Source organism: Ixodes scapularis, unplaced genomic scaffold (assembly GCF_016920785.2).
Source record: "Ixodes scapularis isolate PalLabHiFi unplaced genomic scaffold, ASM1692078v2 PGA_scaffold6__148_contigs__length_123643588, whole genome shotgun sequence".
Taxonomy (NCBI): Eukaryota; Metazoa; Arthropoda; class Arachnida; order Ixodida; family Ixodidae; genus Ixodes; species Ixodes scapularis.
The window spans coordinates 32,306,831-32,324,878 of NW_024609881.1; the positions used below are offsets into that span (position 1 = coordinate 32,306,831).

At 46.1% G+C, this 18,048-nt stretch overlaps 1 protein-coding gene across 1 annotated transcript in view; it reads right to left on the reverse strand.

Moving 5' to 3' along the window:
* Window positions 1-18,048, reverse strand: part of LOC8039131 — a 57,940-nt gene that overhangs the window by 8,032 nt on the left and 31,860 nt on the right. The window contains exon 3 of the mRNA XM_002413156.5: window positions 10,097-10,315. Within this exon, the coding sequence (XP_002413201.4) occupies window positions 10,097-10,315 (219 nt within the window). The remainder of the gene's footprint in view (window positions 1-10,096; window positions 10,316-18,048) is intronic.

Consider the following 18,048-nt stretch of genomic DNA (forward strand, 5'->3'; position numbering starts at 1 on the left):
CTTTTTTTTTTGTGATTAAATTTCTGTTACGTTACTAGACCCTCGCACACTAACTCCCGAGTGTACGATGCAAAATTAAAATGAGGTACCTAAAAACCCGTTGCAGGTGCCCTGAAGTCGCTGACGTAAATTTTGAGGAATGTATTTGGAAAAGTATTTGAAGGAAACCAAATACGTTTGGTTGTATTTGTATTTTGTACTTAAATGCTTTTTTGAAAATGAGATTAGATTTGTTATTAATTACATTTTTGACGAAGTATTTTGTATTTCGATACATATTTGCATGTCTTTTGCCCATCCCTGGCAGCCGCACACTGTCGCCGCTTCGCGGCGTGAACGCAGGCCGGGGGGGGGGGGGGGGGGCGAGGGTGGGGAGGAGGATGAGGATGATGATGATGATGATTAACGAGCTCCCCGGTGATACACGCGCCGTCCGAAAAGGGTTACTCAAATGGCATGACCTCTGCGCGTCATGCGTACAGCCATTTCCGGTCAAGTTGCACGACGTATGGCATATGGCTTTACTTTAAATGCATCTGAAAGCATGGTGGAGCACTGGTTTCCTCTGCTACTCGACAGTGTGGTTGATCTTGGCAGCTTGCTCAACATGCGGTCAAATAAAGGTGGTATCTGCTTGATGCAGAGAAATAATGCAGACTTTTGCTTCTTAGGGATAGTAACGGATTATCGTCCAATATTTTTAGTCTCCGAGTGAGCTTATCCACGCTAAGCCAGTAATCAGTTATCGTCTTGTTAATACTCGTGTGCGTGTTGCGGATGCTCCGTGGCTTCGGGTGATCTGTGTACTAAATGGACGCTATTTTATCGGGACTGATATGCCCGAAACAACTTGACCTTTTAATGAATGTACACACTTCGAAGCTACCCCTGTCGAGTTGAAACCTCTATTGTAAATAGTGGTATTCACTGGACGCCACGCTGCAGCTCTATTGCCTTCAGCAGGCGCTCGGCAGCAAGGAGCACATTTATGGCCTCCAGTGCACTTCTTGTGTTCACCGCCCCGGACAGAACGCCAGGGTTATCCTCTCCAAACAGTTGCTCCTAATGCTAACGCATTTTAATGCTTTAGCATTAAGAGTGTCACAGTGGAAAAACGTGTGTGTTCTTGTGTCTTTGTGTTCCGGCAGCCGAATGACAACTCATAAAAGTGCTAACCTGTAGACAGCCGAATGACAACTATGACTTGGTGCTTAATGCAACAATTTTGTGCGCTAGGTCATGGATTGATGTAATTTTCACGAGGTAATACAGTCAGATGTTATTTTGAACACTGAATACTGTACGTCTATAGCAGACGCATAATAATTCCTCGAACATATGGCAGTATTCCAATGTAAAGATTAAAGGTTTCATTCAGCTTGGTCACACTGTCGCTGAGGCATAGTCAATTACTTTAAGCAGCAATTCGGAAAAAGATTTGCTTATAGAGCAGGCACGTTCAACAGCAACCTGGAACATGTTGAAGCATGTTTTTGTTCATACTTTACACTAAGAAAGGCAAAGGCCTGCTGTTAATGTGCTGCTTTCTACACATCCTTATTTACAATTCGCTTGGAAATGTTCTTTGCTCAGATTAATTGGAGGTGCTGCAGTAACTGCGTGACCTGCTCGGGAGGACCATTCCTCTGTAAATCATATTGACCATGTTGCAATATAATGTGAGTCAACATGAATCTGGTGTTCAGATATATTATCATATAAAACCAATACTATAGTATTGGTTCTATAGGTCGTAAGATGCGTCGTAGGATGCATACGCTCTATAGAGCATATGCATCCTACGACGCATGCGACCTCTATTTTAGCCAGTCTTAATATCACTAGGCTGCAAATGCAGGAGCCTTTGTTCTGCAGGCGCACATAAATATACTTTTGACCGGGCTATGCTTCTCAGTTAGAATTAGTATTATAAACAAAGACATGAAATTTCAGCATTCTAATAATAACCACAATATTCTGCTTAAGCACTTCAGGCAGACTTTTTTGCAACATTGCATTGACGGGTACTGTGAATTCTTTTTTTTAACTGAAGTATCTTGTACAACTTTATAGGCAGGCGAACTGGTTAATATGGAGACATTCTACAACCCAAGACAGAGGCTACAAAGAAGGACAAACACACACGTCTCAATTGAGACATGCGTTTGTCTTTCTTTGTCGCCTCCGTCTCGGGTTGTAGAAATGTCTTATCGTTGTGGGCTGACATGTGTCCAGTTATTAATGAGAACTGACGCCAGTGGGCTGAAACGTTTTTTTTGTGTACAGTCTCAATCCGTCTTGATGGAAGGGTCAGACTTTAAGCTCGTAGTATGCGTACGGACTATCCAAATTAAGGACGTTTGTCTCGGCTTCAAAGTATACTACAGACACGATTTAGAACTCGTCCGGATTGGATTACTAACCGGCACCGACACTGAAGTTGAAAAAGGAGCCAGGAACTCCTTAGCTTCTGTTATACATCTCCCTCTAAATATTCCAACCCATTATTTAAGTCCTCTTTCTTTCAGGCAACTGGTGGGAATGAACCCAGAGGAGGGGTCCCGACAGACATCAAGAAAAGTTGCTCTTGTGCATCCCAAGGTGCAAGGAGCCCTTCAAGAACTCTCGAAGTTCAGAAAGAAGTGGGAAGAAAATTCGGCGCTTGTCTAAATTAATCTTCATTTTCTATTGTTAATAGTTCTATTTGTTTTCATAGGCCAAGATGGCTTATGAAACAAATTTTTTTTTCATAGGCCAGCCTAATTTTTTTTTTACATTTTTCTTTGGGAGACAATGCTCACTTTCATCTTTTTTTAAAGCCTAATAACATTGGCTCAGCTGCCCCAAAATATTTGTGGCACGGTGTGTTTTCTAGTAATTTAAACGAAAAATAAATGTTAATACTTATGAAGCAGCAAACTGTTCGCTCTTCTTCACAATGGGTTCGTTGCTATGGTTTGGAACCAACAGCATCAAGCGTGAACTTAGTTTCATGAGGATGTTTACAAATGTTTACCTGCCTTTATCCCGGTCACTGCATGTACTATGCTCCCTAAAATTGAAGTAGCATGTGAAAACCTTCTCATAGCATTCCTGGCTGTTGAGTATATATATGTCACAGATTCATTGTTCTGTTTTCAGGATAGTGCTCGCATTAGATAAAACAGTTCAAATGTTTCATACAAGTTTGGGGAACATTTGCGCATTGCAGGTAATTATATGTTGCAGACTTGCATCAAGTTGCGCCTTCAAACCGTCAGGACATCCCTGTTTTGCATGTCACCTATTAACCTTTTCAAGGAGAAGCTTGGCATGTGACATACAAAGCCCGGATGTACTCGTGATTAGCGGTAGTATGGTGCCTGGATCGTGTCTCCGACTGGTGTGTTTAGCGTCCTATCCCGCCCATACATCATAAGTGGTCCCAATGTGGCAACAAATGACGTCACAGAAGCCGGAGTGTCATGCTGTTGCCTGTCGCGATGCTGGAGGTTGGCTTTAGTAATGCTTGCGAAAAGCACGAGCGAACGCGAGTGTCGCTGTCGTCACGGCGTCCCAGACGTCCCAACTTCCGGCTGCTCTAGCTTCCGTGAACTGTCACAGTGGAGAGCGACCTGCAGCAGAACAGGCACCTGCCATATCCACCACAGCTGCTGAGACACCACCAGGGTCGCGACCGGCGAGAGCATGACACTTGTATGACGTCATCAGGCGGAAATCGAGGGACCACTTTTTTGGCCACGGTAAACACACCAGTCGGAGACGCGTTCCAGGCACCATAGCGGTAGTAATGTAAAATGGGGCGAGTACCATCACAAATGAGACTGAACTTTTTCCGTACGTACAAGAAATGTAACATTTGCTGTTTTGAACGCATTGGAACATGTGATGTACCTCGTAAAAGTGGTATGTGTCCTGGCATGGCTTGCAACAGAATATGTACTGCTGTGTGCCATGATGGTACATTTCCTGTAGCATACAGTACTTGTTCGGTAATGATGATGTACGGAACTTGTTGTGGCTGCCCACACAGCAACAACATGTCCCATACTAAAGAAGTATGGAACATGTTCTGTAGTCCGGTAACACAGTACATGTTGTGGCAACAAGGTTAGCATGTATGTGTCCCATACTTTGACAGGAGTTTTTCTAACAGTGTAGAGCTCTTATAATACAAGTGTTGCTAAACGATACAGTTGTATCCGCTTAAGTTAACTCTGGAGCTGAAGTATGAGTAGTTTTCGTGTAATTCCCTAGCTTGCAAGAGAAGCTTCAGCGTTCCGATGCCATTTTAAAAGGGCCAGGGGATGGCGAGTGGAAGGTGAGAGGAACGTTTGTCGCCGCCATAAGTGGAAGCTTACTTAACGATTTTTGGTGGAATAGGTCACGTCGGTCATACTGGTCTCACCAGCGATCGAGGCCTTGGGGATCATGAAGTTGATTGAGCTGGTTTTGGTTTACCGTTCGGTGGGGACACGCTTTCCTTCTTTGTTCCATGGTCTCGGAACAATGAAAAAAGAGTCACACATTCGTCTCAAAGCAGACAGTGAGTCCTATGCCATTCACACAGCCCGTCCTATTCTGATCCCGATGAGAACGAGGGTAAAGAAAAAAACTAGACAAAAGGGAAATGAATATGGTCATTCGAAAAGTTGAAGGCCCGAGTGAGTGGTGTGCGGGCACAGTGCCAGTCTTAAAACCCTCGGGCCAAGTGCGTATTTGTGTCACCTGACCCAACTACACAAGGAAGTAAGATGAGTTTTATATACTTCCGACGGGTTTAGTTGCATTGCTCAGTGGAGCAGCGAGGTTTTTGAAACTGGACGCAAACTCGGGAATCCATCAAGTGAAGCTGGCGAAAGAGTCTCAGCTGTTAAAGGAGCTGTGCAACGATATTCAATTGGAATGTTTTTCTCTCTACACGAGCTTACTGGCACACCTGGGACTCAAGGATAGTCACACGCAACGCCATTGGCCAAGAAACTCCTTTGTTGCGGTGTAATTTCAAGGACAAAAGCGATTATTTTCATTAAACCTCTCCTTTGCAAAATTTGATGACGTAACTCGGGGATCGCAGTACACCCAAGTGACGATATTCGAATGCGGTTCATAGATTGGACCCGAGCATTGCGTGGGCACTCGACTTGGGCTCGTGACAATTGCTAGCTCGAGAAGCATTCGGGTTGTGACCCGTGTCCAATCGCTGCAACGACGACAACAGCCGAGCCATAACAATGTCTGGAAATCAGCGCGTGTCCTGCGCTTTGCCAACCCCAGCGCGTGGCTATGATCAACACTGGCGGCATATAATCGGTTCCAGATCACGTGGCCGCTTGTTCTGGCTGCGAGGTGAGGGGGTGAACGCTGCTCGTTTTTCTTAAATTTTTTTTCTGGGACTTCTATTGCGTGAGGCGAAAAACGAACGCGTGTTTCATAGGTCATTAACGTTAGGGATCCGTTTTAAGCGGTATTTGCGCAAAGTACAAAAATTGTTGCATAGCTCCTTTAACGACGTCCATCACGCCGTACGGCTGTTACTGCTTCGAGCGGCTGCCGTTTGGCATAATGTCCGCACCGAAGTTTTTCCAAAAATGCATGAACGAAATCCTTGATGGAATGCCGGGGGTTGTAAGCTCAATGGACGATGTGCTGGTCTTTAGTTCTGATCAGAAAGAGCACGATGAGCGGTTGTATCGCACACTGGAGAGCCTGGCCCAAGCAGGTGTAAGTATTAACAAAGAAACATGGGCTTTCGGGTAGGCGAAGACGTCGTACGTCCAGATCCGGCGAAGAATCGTGCGATCGGTGGTATAAAGGCATCTGAAAATGTGTCCGAACTGCGCAGGCTTCTTAGCCTTGCGCATCGGTGCTCGCGGTTCATCTCCAATCTTGCGGATAAGACTGCGCCGGTATGTCAGCTGCTGCAAAAAAATGCATAATGGGCATGCAAATCCGCACAAGAGAGTGCACTGTCTTATCTAAAGGGGCTATCTGTTGAGACAACTTCGTGGCAAAATATGACCCTCAGTATCCCACGACTTTTTCAGCGGACGGTTCGTCATATGGTCATATGGCTTAGGCGCGATTTGGATGCAACTGTAGCCTGACCAGAGCGAAGGAATATGGTTTTTGTTTCGAGAGCAATAACCCGCGCTGAAATGCACTACGCGAAAATGGAGAAGAAAAATTCTACTTTAACAAGGGCCGCTGAGCGCTTTGAAGGCTCATTGAGAGTCTTGCATTTCACAGTGGAAACAGACCATAAACCGTTGGTCCCTTTGCTGGGAAAACTCCACTGGATTTGCTTCCGCGAGGCATTCAAAAATTCAGGATGCGTTTGATGCGCTTTAGCTTCGAGGTTGAGTACATGCCAGGAAAAGACCTAGTTATTGTGAATGCACTCTCACGAGCACCTTCTCGTGGAAAGCGAACAGTGAACTTCCTTTTAGTGGAAGGAGTAAGCAGCTTTGTTGCAACTTTGCTGTCCGACGTGAGTGTGACAGACAGCATCGGGTTAGTTGCTAAAGATCAGGCACGTGATGAAAACCGCCAACCTATAGTTCGCTACACCCGCAAGGGGTGACCCAGCCTAGCCTTTTTACTGGCAGCTTTGAAGCCCTATTGGCAAGAACGTGCGACATTCAGTGTGCGCAAATGTGTTCTGAAAACCAGCCGTCTTCTTGTTCCACAAGCACTATGAAGTCGTGTATTTAACCAGCTTAATGAAGGCCACCAGTGCACTGCACAGTGCAGAACGAGAGCATATGAGTCCGTCTGGTGGCCAGGCTTAACCTCTCAATTCGCTTCGTTGGTGACGAACTGCTGTGTTCGTTTGCAGCTCCGTGACCAACTGTCGGAGCCTATGAATTCAACGACGACTCCCTCTAGGCCGTGGCAAAAGGTGGCAGCATACATCTGCCATATTAAGGGGCGTAAGGACTTGCTATTTTAGATTTCTTCTCTCGGTTTCACGAGTTGTGTCTTTTAGAATCGCTTGATAGTGCTCAAGTCATCGTTCATTTTAAGATTTTATTTTTGAGACACGGTGTACCTGAAGTGCTGAAGAGTGACAATGAGAAACAATTTGTGAGCCCCGTATTTCAAAAGCTGACATAAAACTACGACTTCAAAAGCGTTACATTTAGCCCGAGGTATCCGCAGACGAACGAGGAGGTTGAAAAGATGGTCAAGACAGTGAAAGGGCTATTGTCGAAGTCTCATGATCCCTACTTGGCTTTGCTAGGCTACAGAGACACCGCGGGACCACTAGGAAATACGCCAGCGGAGCTGTTGATAAGTCGGCGGCTTCACACCACCCTACCTCTTCACCCCAAAAAGCCGGAGCCAGGTACTACCAAGCTGAAGGAGCACCGTAGGAAGGACATTCTCCTCTGGGACTCACAGCGCTGCTTCTACAACCGCCGCCACGCGGCACGACACCTGCCCGAGTGTTGGGATCTGGTGACTGCGTCTGGGCGAAAGACTATAAACAGAATGGCGCCATCCTTCAGCTGAACAATCGACGCCGCTCGTACGTGGTGAGGCTGCATAACTAGCGCCAGATCCACCGAAATCGCAGAGCCTTGGTGCGGCTCAAGTGTGGCAGGGAGAGGGTGATATCCTGTATAGACAATCACAATTTTCCAGAAGGAGATGCTTCCGATGATCTACCGACGAAAGAGTGCATGGCTGGTCACAGTTCCCTAATTGGTCAAAATAGTCCGCTTCAAGAACAACAACCTAGCGTCCCGTTAACTGCGGTCGCTCCGGCATATGTAATGCGATCTGGTCAACAAGCAAACAAAGCAAATTGGTATAGTGTCGCTGAATATAGTGTGACTTTCAGTTTGTTGTGAACCTCGAGTAGTAGCGTGTTGTCTTATATTGTAAAAACATTATTTTGTCTCGGAAAGGAGGATTTGGTGTATCGTTGCTCGAGAAGTTACCATGAGGCACGCATTACCTGGGGGTGTCAAGATAACTCGCATGCATATACATGCATGCCCATCTGTGATTAGGCGACGCCCGAGCTGTAGAGATGAGAGGTGTGAAATAAAGGATTATTCTGGTTGTGCCGCTGCCAACCTTCGGACTTCTAAGTTCTTGCTTTCATCCAACTGGCCAATATGACGAACAGCATAGAAATCAAATTAATGCCATGTAGTCAAACACCATGGTTTCTGTTTTTCACAAACTCGCAAACATTTGTCAAAACGTCAGGCTCATTAGGAAGTTCGTTCATTCTCTTATTGCCCTTGGAATGAAATCAAATTTAAAACAATGATTTTAACGGCTTGTTCCTTATTGTACTTATATGCTATAACGGTGCCGCGCACATTCAACAAAGCACACATCCATGTAGTTATCCTTCGGTATTTTACCTAAACCATAAACAATTCCAAAAATGAATCTTAAGTGATCACACTTCGTTCTTAACTCAAGAGGAGGAAGTTGGGAAGGTCTACCAGATTCAGGTGTGAATGAGAACGATTGTATTTGTTAAATATGAACCTGGATGCAAGCCGTTGGACTTAACCAATTTATTACGAATTTGTTACCTGTAGGTGGATCCAATACTATTTTTGCATATGCGAGAACAGATCTGATCAAAGTTTTCTAATTCAGTTTTTTTTTCATATTTTTAGTGAAGCACTTCCAAGAATTATTCTTAGATACCAGCTGGTTAGCTTTCGTGGAAACATTTTCCACGTACTATTCCATCGCCTCGTGAACGGCGATCATAAATGTTTATTTTTGTTTACAAGGAAAAGTTTAATATCACCTGTTACTTAAAACTTGTTTTTTTTTCTCGTTATTGATATAAAGAAGGATGTCCGAATGCTTAGTATTTTTGGCCAATTGTCGCACCTATGCTTGATTTTGAGTGGATTATCGTTTAGAGATTAATTTGATCTTGAGCAGTTTTGGTTTTGTTGTAAAATACTGGACAATCAGCAAACAACTTAATTGGGACTGATGTACCGCAGCAAATGTCGTTTATGAAGAATAAAAACGAAATTGTACACTGTGGCAATCCTGGAGAAACAGGAGCGAGCCCAAAACCCCAGCCTCCAGACCTCATAAACCGTAATCTTGATGATAGATGTAAGCGAAACCAATTTGTAATCCTTAGGTTTCTAAAAGAGGCTTCAATTGTGAGTAATGATTTAGGCTGATACACTTTATAGAAAGCTCTATCTAAGTTCGATAGTATTATGTCTGTTTGACCGCGACCATTCATAGTGTGGGAATAATCATGCAGGGTTTCAATCAGTCTGGTTGTTGCAGAGAAATTTCACGGTATCCGTCTTGTTACTGACACAAAATATTGTTATTGTAAATGAACGTTAAAAGATGCTTCGAAACAATGTGTTCAAGAAGCTTTCAGCATGTACTAATTAGATATATGGGCCGGTGATTATCCACCTATGAACCCGATCCTCCCCTGAGTATGGGAATATCTTTGGCAATCTTCAAGCGTTTTGGTGCAACATCATTATTTATTGAGGACAAAATTTGTAATAAGACACTTAGCGGTCCATTCAGCGTACAATTTTAAAAATACATTTGGAATTTCCGTCAGGACAGGGACTTTCTTTCATGACAATATTGAGTAAGAGATTTAAAACTCCGTGCTCTAGAATAATTGGAGGATAAGCTGAACAATATCTGTCTACTGGAAAAGCTACCGTATCATAAGTAAAGGCAGATAAAAAGAAAATTTAAATTCGCTAACTCGTTGCTGGCTGTTATCGGAACTACGTTTTTTCTTAGCTTTGGGATTAATATATGGGCAAAATTTAGCCGGGGCTTTACTAAAACATTCTTAAAGAGTGATATCGCATAAGTTTTTCTTGAAATATCTGGTGAGTCTTTACAGTCTGTGGCTTAAGGTTCCAAGTGTCGCCTTTCTATCGCCACTTGTTATAAGCGCCTTCGCTTTCCGATGACGCTAACGCCACCGCTGAAATCTTAGCCCGTCACCGACTATAGTTACTTCGTTTCAGTATCATGTCTGCTATAGGACGCTAAACACACCAGTCCAAGGCGCATTCCAGGCACCATGGACACAGCCCAGGCGCTGTCTAAGACTCACCATGTTGGCTACACTCTTCTTGAAGGTGAAAGCGAGAAAGATGAAGGCTCCGTGGAGACCGCATAGCACGATGAACGGGAACCAGAGGAAGCTGATGCCGCTGATGGCAGCCGCGAAGCCGAAGACCCACGTCAGCCCGAACATGACCGCCAGCTTGACGTACAGCACGAACCGCACCTGGTCGCCTTGACGACGGCTTTGCCGGTGAGCCACCTTGGTCTGCAATGCGGGCAGGGGACACGATCGATGAGGAACCCATATGTCTACTCCGCCATCCCCAGATGGCACAATACAAAGCAGAAACGAGATAGCTTTTCTGAGATAAACATATGCGATAGCAAATCCAGTAGATCCGACAGTGTGTATGGTACTACAGTGGCTTAAAGGGGTATAATGTAACGAACGAAACCGGAGTAGCGGCACAGCGTTGGAAGACGACCGCCTGTGGCGCTGGTGATTGCAGTACCGTCGTTCCGGCTAAGGCTACGGCTTGACGCTTGACAAGCTTGACTCCCGCCAGCTCCGGCGATTCGCAGCTGCCGACTTTGTTGCCAGTTGCGTGGGCGCTTTGTGTGCATGTCTTTGAACGGCGGGCGGCGTTTTTTTTTATTGCCTGTGATCATCAGAATGAGCCATGGTCACTGACGCAAAAAAAATGTTTTAACGTGATAGCGAACTACTCCGACAGACGCTGGAGCAGACGGGACAGATCGGCCTGGATGTATTTATCTCAAAACACTTCGTCTTTTACAGACCACTACAAGCGCGAAAAAACAGAAAGCTCTCAGACCGGACAGAGCACATGATCGACTTTCCGGCTACAGAAATTTCGTGTGCTAGTTTCACATTTTTATTCACTTACGAGCACATACCATATCTAGGAAGTTCACTGGAGACAAATAACTGTTTCTGAGGTATTTATATTAATTATGAAGCGTCTTAGGGTGCCTCTATCTATCAGCCGACGGAGGCAACCTATTGGAGCTGCGGATCGAACCGCCACCTACACTGTTTCCAAGAAGCGGCTGTTCCCGATGCATGGCGGGGGCTAGGCGGTAACTACACTACACCTTTAAGCCACTGTAGTGGTACCATCTCTGAGGGGGGGAGGGAGGGGGGTGGCACGTGCCCTATGCGCCACGTGAGGTGGACGCCGGGTTGGCGAGTAGCCGAGGAGAAACCCCTAATACCCGTGCAGCACTGTACCAGTGCAAACGGGGGACTCGAATGCCATTTACAACGAGTGACATTACTGTGATCGGGGAATCAGCTCACAATCTGTCGCGCGTGGAATGCGCTACGCCCGGAGTCTCGCGCGCTGATTGGCCGTCCGCTCAAATGGCATTCGTTGTAAAGGGCATTCGAGTTGCCCGTGTGGCACGGGAATTAGTTAGGCTTGGCCGGAGGGCACCGACAGACTTTTGTGATCGCGCTCAGTTGACTGTACAGAGAGAAGAAACTTAGCAAACTAAATTTGCTTCAGCGCAATCAAGAATAGTTTGTTGTATTAGTTAAGCAGGGCCATGGTGTATTTATTTTTTATGTATTTAAATTATGAAGCAGTTTTTTGTTTATAATCCTGACTTTTGTTTCTTTTGCCACAAAAGTGGGCGCCAGGGGTGGATTACGAGGTGGTTTCACAAGAGCTTATCAAGTTTGGTATATTTCTTACGTGTCTGTTGAGTATGAAATGTATGTAGTTGAAAGAATGTGCTTTGACAAAGCTAAACCACTTTTATGGAAACGAGGAATATTACATAAAATAATCATCATCGTTATCATCAAGGGCGCCAAAAAACTACTTGCCTTGGGGCAACCATCTCTAGGTAGGCCACTGCGCGAAACAGGCGGTTTTTAATTTCTTGGCTTTCTGTGCATAGGTTTTCAGTCAATCTGAACGCTCATTGAGCCGTATGAGACGGAGGAGGGGGAACACCGGGGCCTTTTCCGTGGCTTCCGTGCTTGGACAAAACGGCACATAAAGAAAGGAGACTGAAGACAGGATTTTTTAGGCTTAGATATTTTTCCCCGAACCTCCACTCGTGAAATTTGAGTACGCAGCCACCTAAAGACATCTTTGTGAAGTTTCAACGCGCACCGCTCATTGGTTTCTTTACACAAGATCGTTTACTCAACAAGAGCGCTCAGAATAACGAGGTAAGAAAGCGAGATGCCATCATCTCGGGAAACACAGAAAGCGGTAAACATTAACGTTATTAGCAAACAAAAAAGATGTGCTATCGGTATGTATTATTTTTAATACAGCAGCCTGTACCCAATGTAAATACAAAGTACCTTTCTATACACAAATAAAAAATAAGTTTTCATTCGTCGTGTAAATTATTCCATTCAACGCGGCACCAACGTCGGAGCCTAAATGTGATTAAGTGAATCGATTGCTTCGGTGCCGTCGCTCTATTCGAGGGTATAAAATGGGCCCTACGTTTCAAGCCTGAGAACACGGAAATTGCGAAAATTGGAATAACTGTATGGTGTAAGTGGACGTAATTTTTTTAGTACAACACAGAAATGTTACTTTTTCTATGCTAGAGAGCAATCTCAAAAAGGCGGACTTTTCGCTGAGCGTGCATTGAAGTTTCTGTAGCTCCTTGTTGGGCTTTCTTTAAGAAAATAAATATATTTTTTCTGTGGTTAGGCAGCTATATACTTACCCTGAAGAAAAAAAATGATTAAAAATAAAGTTCCTCACACAGATTCTGAGAAGCGCTTTGCTTTCTCTTCGTTTTGGTCGTCTAGAGTATTCTAGTAAATCGTACCTTGAACTTGTCCAGCTCTAAGCTCGTTATGTTTTCTCTTCCTTGTATCATTATACTTCCCCGCCGGAGGAAATGGCGTCTTGCTGTTTTGCGAAAGAAAGCACGGTTTCAGTCTTGGGACGTGAATAGTCTGAGATTGGTCAGCGTGTTGGCTCTCACTTCAGACACCACACAAAGCTCAAAAAGGTAATTGACGTCGGCGACTTGACGAAAAAACCGATATGAGCCTTGGTAGCGTGGAGCGATCTTTTATGCAAAGTCAACGCGTCGTTGGGGTGTCCACAGCAGGACCTGTACACGTTTCTAATAAACGCTCCTAAGCCATGCCATGTTGCTGATGGTGATGCCTTTTTTGTGACTCTCGCGTCCCGTAGCAGCGAATCATCTGCCACTATCTTGGACTGCTGAAACCTGCTTAGCGCGATTCTCAACCTATGTTTTTCGGCTTCGCATTTAAATCTTTACGGCCTTTCTTGAAAGGTGTCAGCTCATTTTCCTTGTGCTTGCTGCGTACCCTTTTTGTGTTATTTTGTGAGAAATAAGGCTGGTCGAGCGGAAACATTTTAATGACATGCCATTCAAACGTTTCTGCTCGACATTCACGGGAAATGAAGGAAGGGAAGAACGGCCCTCGACGCGATTTTGCGAACAACGGCAACCATTCTTCGTAAAATCCCATAGACCATTCCATTCAGCCTTCACAGGGTGGCGCCATTTTCTTCGACCGCAACGCCGTCTCCACACATCTGATAAGTTTAGCAGGTTCGGCGGGGTAAAACGAGAGAGAGAGCGCGCGCCTGATTCCGTTAGCAGACGAGAAACCGGAAGGTTGCTGTTCTCCATCTTTGGGTTGTACCGGCGGGCTGTAGTACCCGGTATCGAACTCTCGCCCTTGGCTGCCGTTGTGAAGTGGTTCGCGTTCTTAGAATGTTTGCGAGTACCCCCAGATCAGCCTATAGCGCTCTGTTGTTTTATTTCAGTAAAGGATCAACTAGCGTATCTTGGTTCCGTTACTTAATGGATTCAGCCGTGAGTACTAACCTCAACCACTGCGTCTATTGCGTCAGGATAGCACGTTTTTATTTAATATTACCGGCTTCCCCTCAGTGTCGCTAAAGGCCTACAGCAGTGCAAACTCTGTATAGTGAAAAAGCTACAGCAACCGGAGTTACTTTTTGTCAGAGCGACCGGCCACTCTGACACAAATTTCCCATTTTTTTATTTGCACGCAGGTAACAGCGCAATAGGGCCCGGTTAGCTTTTTTTTTTTTTTTATCGAGCATAGCACTACACGATTACTTGCATATCAAAATCCTAGCTTCTGTGGTTAAAATTTCTAATATGACGTAATTTTAATCCGAGTTTGAACACCTGCCGGATGTTAAGTACAGCCCACTCGGCGGAGCGCGCGACTCGCTGAGTGAGAGGGGGAGGCCATTTTTCCTCTCTCCACTCTTCTTAGTCGAACGGTCTATATACTCAAATGTAGCGTATAACTCCTCTCTCTACGTTTTACTCCTTTCCATTGAGGGCGACCCGCGAGGTCCACAGGCGCATGCGTAGGCAGGCGCCTATGGGTGTCGAGCTGTACTTCTTTGCTATTGCATCGGCGGACTAGGAAACCTTTATTTTTTAAATACGAAGACAGTTTTTATTAACGTGAAGAAAGTAGAGTTTGTGCACCTTTATTGGAGTTCTAAAGCACTAGAAGGTGCCTTGATCGGAAAAAGCAATCACGCGAGCACATTTGGAGTCTATCGAGTGTGAAGACAAGCTTTCTCCAAGCCCGCTGAACGCAGATGATTAAAAGAAAAGCGATTGTAGTCCGAGTATTTTGGGACTTGGACATGCGCTGCAATAATAAATTGCTTTTATCCGTTTATTCCAGCAAGTTCTGAGAGCAGGCACACGCTAAAATGCATATCTTCCTGCGTGTAACTAGAGAGTTTTAGTGGATTGCAGGCACTGGCGTTGCCAGGACTCCTTTAGGTGTGTGTGTGTGGGGGGGGGAGGGGGGGGCTGCTGAGGTGGCTTGGATGTCCATGACTTGGGGTGTGGAGAGGTCAAACTGCATGTGTATACACGTTTCCACAAAAACGCTCCTAGGCCGCCGCAATGTTGCTGATGCTGATGCGGCTGGTGCGACTCTCGCGCCCTTTATCAGCTACAATTTTTCTGCCACTCTCTTGGACTGTGAAGACCCGCTCAGCACGGTTCTCTACCTACGTTTTAGCTGTTTTGCATTCGACGTTTTCTCGCCCTTCTTGAAAGTTTCCACTTAATTTTGGTTATGCGTGCTGCGTACCCTTTCTGTGTTATCTTCCATTGTGAGAAATAAGACTTGTAAGTGCCTGCCATTAAAGCTTTTCTGCTCGACATTCACAAGAAACAAAGGAGGTGAAGGACGTCGAACGGCCCTCGACGCGATTTTGCGTCGAGGGCGGTTCGTCGGGCGAGGGCAGTGTACAGATTTTTGAATGCATCAGGTTGTAGTTTGTGCGTTATCTAGGTTATGAAACCAAGTGTGCGCCTAGCTTTGGAGGCCACCTCGCAGATATGGTGTTAGAAGTCCAGTTTGTTATGGAGAATGATACCAAGCAATTTAGTGTGGGACACTGGGAGTATGGAGGGGCCACCTAAGGGGGTTTAGCTTGTTTCTTTACTGTGTGGGAGAAATAGAGAAGAGAGTTGCCTCAGGTACGCTGCCCTGGGGGACGCCGGAGAGATTGGCGCTGGGGGAGAGGCTGATGTCTGAAAGACCGCTCGCTGAATGTTCCTGAGAAATGTTCATGTATCAAGTGGAGCGGGGCACCCTGGATTTCTTTGTAGAAATTTAACTGTATTAACTAACATCTTCTAAGGGTGAGATGTTGGTGTGCCCATCCTGTCTCTACGTTAATCCTCCCTTGTCTTTGCGCTAATTTTACAAAAATGTGTACAGACATAGTTAAGGTTGTCTCGTATCTTTGTCCTTGCCAGAAGCCGTGCTGTGGCTTGCATAGTATATTGGTTGCATCAAGATATTGTAGAGACCTCTTGTTTACAATCCTTTCCAGGGTCCTGCACACAGCTGATGTGGAGGCAATGAGGCGGCATGAGTTTGTCAGGTCGGTACTGAGGTCCTTTCTTTTGAGGACCGGTGTGATATGGGAGTGTTTCCAAGCATATGGGACGGCTCCAGAGTCTACAACGTTTTTAAAACTGGCGGTCGGCATTTGTGTTAGGGAAAAAGAGGAGAATTTTAGGAGGGATAATTGGATGAGATCAAGGCCAGCATTTTCGGAGTCCTTGAGTAGAGCGAGAGAACTTGTGAGGTCTTCTTCGGTTGTTGGGATCGATGATAGGGAGCTGGTTACTGCAGGCGAATCGACAGAGGGTGCCAGGAGGGGATTTTTCGGAGACCAGGGTAGCTAAACTCGTCAAGCACAACTTCCTGCCCGAAGTTTGCGGAACGCGCTAGTTAGACTCTCGCAACGCTGACGTCTCGCCGAGCGAGGTGTCAATCATTCGAACGCTCATTTCTTTGAGAGAGGCAGAATGTAGCAAAGTTCATCAAGGCGCGCGTGCGGCGCGTGAGGGGCGCGAGGAGCCCGCTGATTGAACGGCTTCGCCGATGACGCAGCGCCCGTTTGTCCCTACATCCCTACGCCAAGCTAAAATTAATGATTTGCAGATTGTCCCTAGCCGACCTGCTGACGCTCCAAATCCCTCCAAAGTTTGTGTAAAAAAAAAGTGATTAGAAACCTGGTTTGTCGAAGTTGTCGCTGACGTCAAAGTGACGTTTCCGAACTTTGCGAGAGCCTTGGTCTAAACTCGAGATCTTCACTTCGGATCGAGGCGAAGTTAAACTTTGTCAACATGGCGTGCCGTACGCTGCGGCCAAGCTTATCTTCCGCCACCGTCGGCGTCGCTACCGAGACCACCGGGACGCCTTTCAACTCCCCGACGACGACTTTCGGCGACAGTACCGGCTATCGAAAGCCGCTGGGCGCTGACTCTGCGACGAGCTTCGTTCGGCGCCCGGAATCCGAGGCGGCGGACAATCGCGTTTACCATGACCGTGGAACCACAGGTTCTCTGCGCGCTCCGGTTCTTCGGAACCGGTAGCTTTCAAAGCATGGTGGCGACTTGCAAGCACCTGTCAGTCTCCCACATGTCTGTGAGCCGGGCTGTCAGAGTTTTTGCGGCTGCCATCGTTTTTCTCTGTAATAACCGGAGAGGTACTAATAAGCTGGTATACGATTCAGAATGTTGGAAAACAAACAAGAACCGGGGTAATTCGTGAGTAGGGTCGAGTCTCCCGGCAGCCGGCAGAATTATTTCCCCGAACTTCTACTGGCAGTCGTCACTCATTGGCGGCCAAATCAGTTCATCGAATGACGTGTCATCGACAGATCGTTTCATGAGCACGCGATGCAATCACATGTAAGAGATTTTCTTGCGTTAGATCTATATACACATTAAACCTTTTCACACATTTATACACGTAAGTGGGGTGTCTCATACCTAACACCCTAATAAGTGTAGCGATAGACCTTATAAAAAATGTAAACCTCACACCTTTAAAAATATGATTTGTTAAACAGGTTTTTTAAAACGTGTGATAATGCACTACACCTTTTTATAAAGATGTAAAACAGCAATACCCCTTCTCGTCAGGCACGTAGTCAGGGGGCGGGGCCCATAAGGCCCGCCTTCCCCCGCCCCCAGAAATCTTCCCTTTTGCTGGGGCCTCTCCCCCCTCTTCCTCGTAAAGCACTTTGTCGTGGGCGCCCCCCGCCCCCCCCCCCCCCCCCCCCCTTAAACACAATCCTGGCCACGTGCCTGCTTCTCGTCAAGGTGTAATTACCACAGTGGCCCGGGACCCGGGCCACTGTGGGGTGTACACAGTGGCCCGGGACCCAATAATATGACTGAAGAAATAAATTACACAAACGAGTCGCCGAAATAGCACGTTGCTTCTTGGCGAGTCTCGAGGCAATTTCGGTGGAAAACCGGCTTCAATATTGGCCGGATGTACGGTTTTGCGCCTCGTCCCGACATCCGGCAGGTATGGGTGTACCGATACAAATAAACGATTTATGCCTGATAGCACTGACACCACTGATCTTTTAGGAGGCTGGATCGCGGATAGAGGCCTGTATTGCTGGGGACGAGCGGCACCGCCGGCAGTCA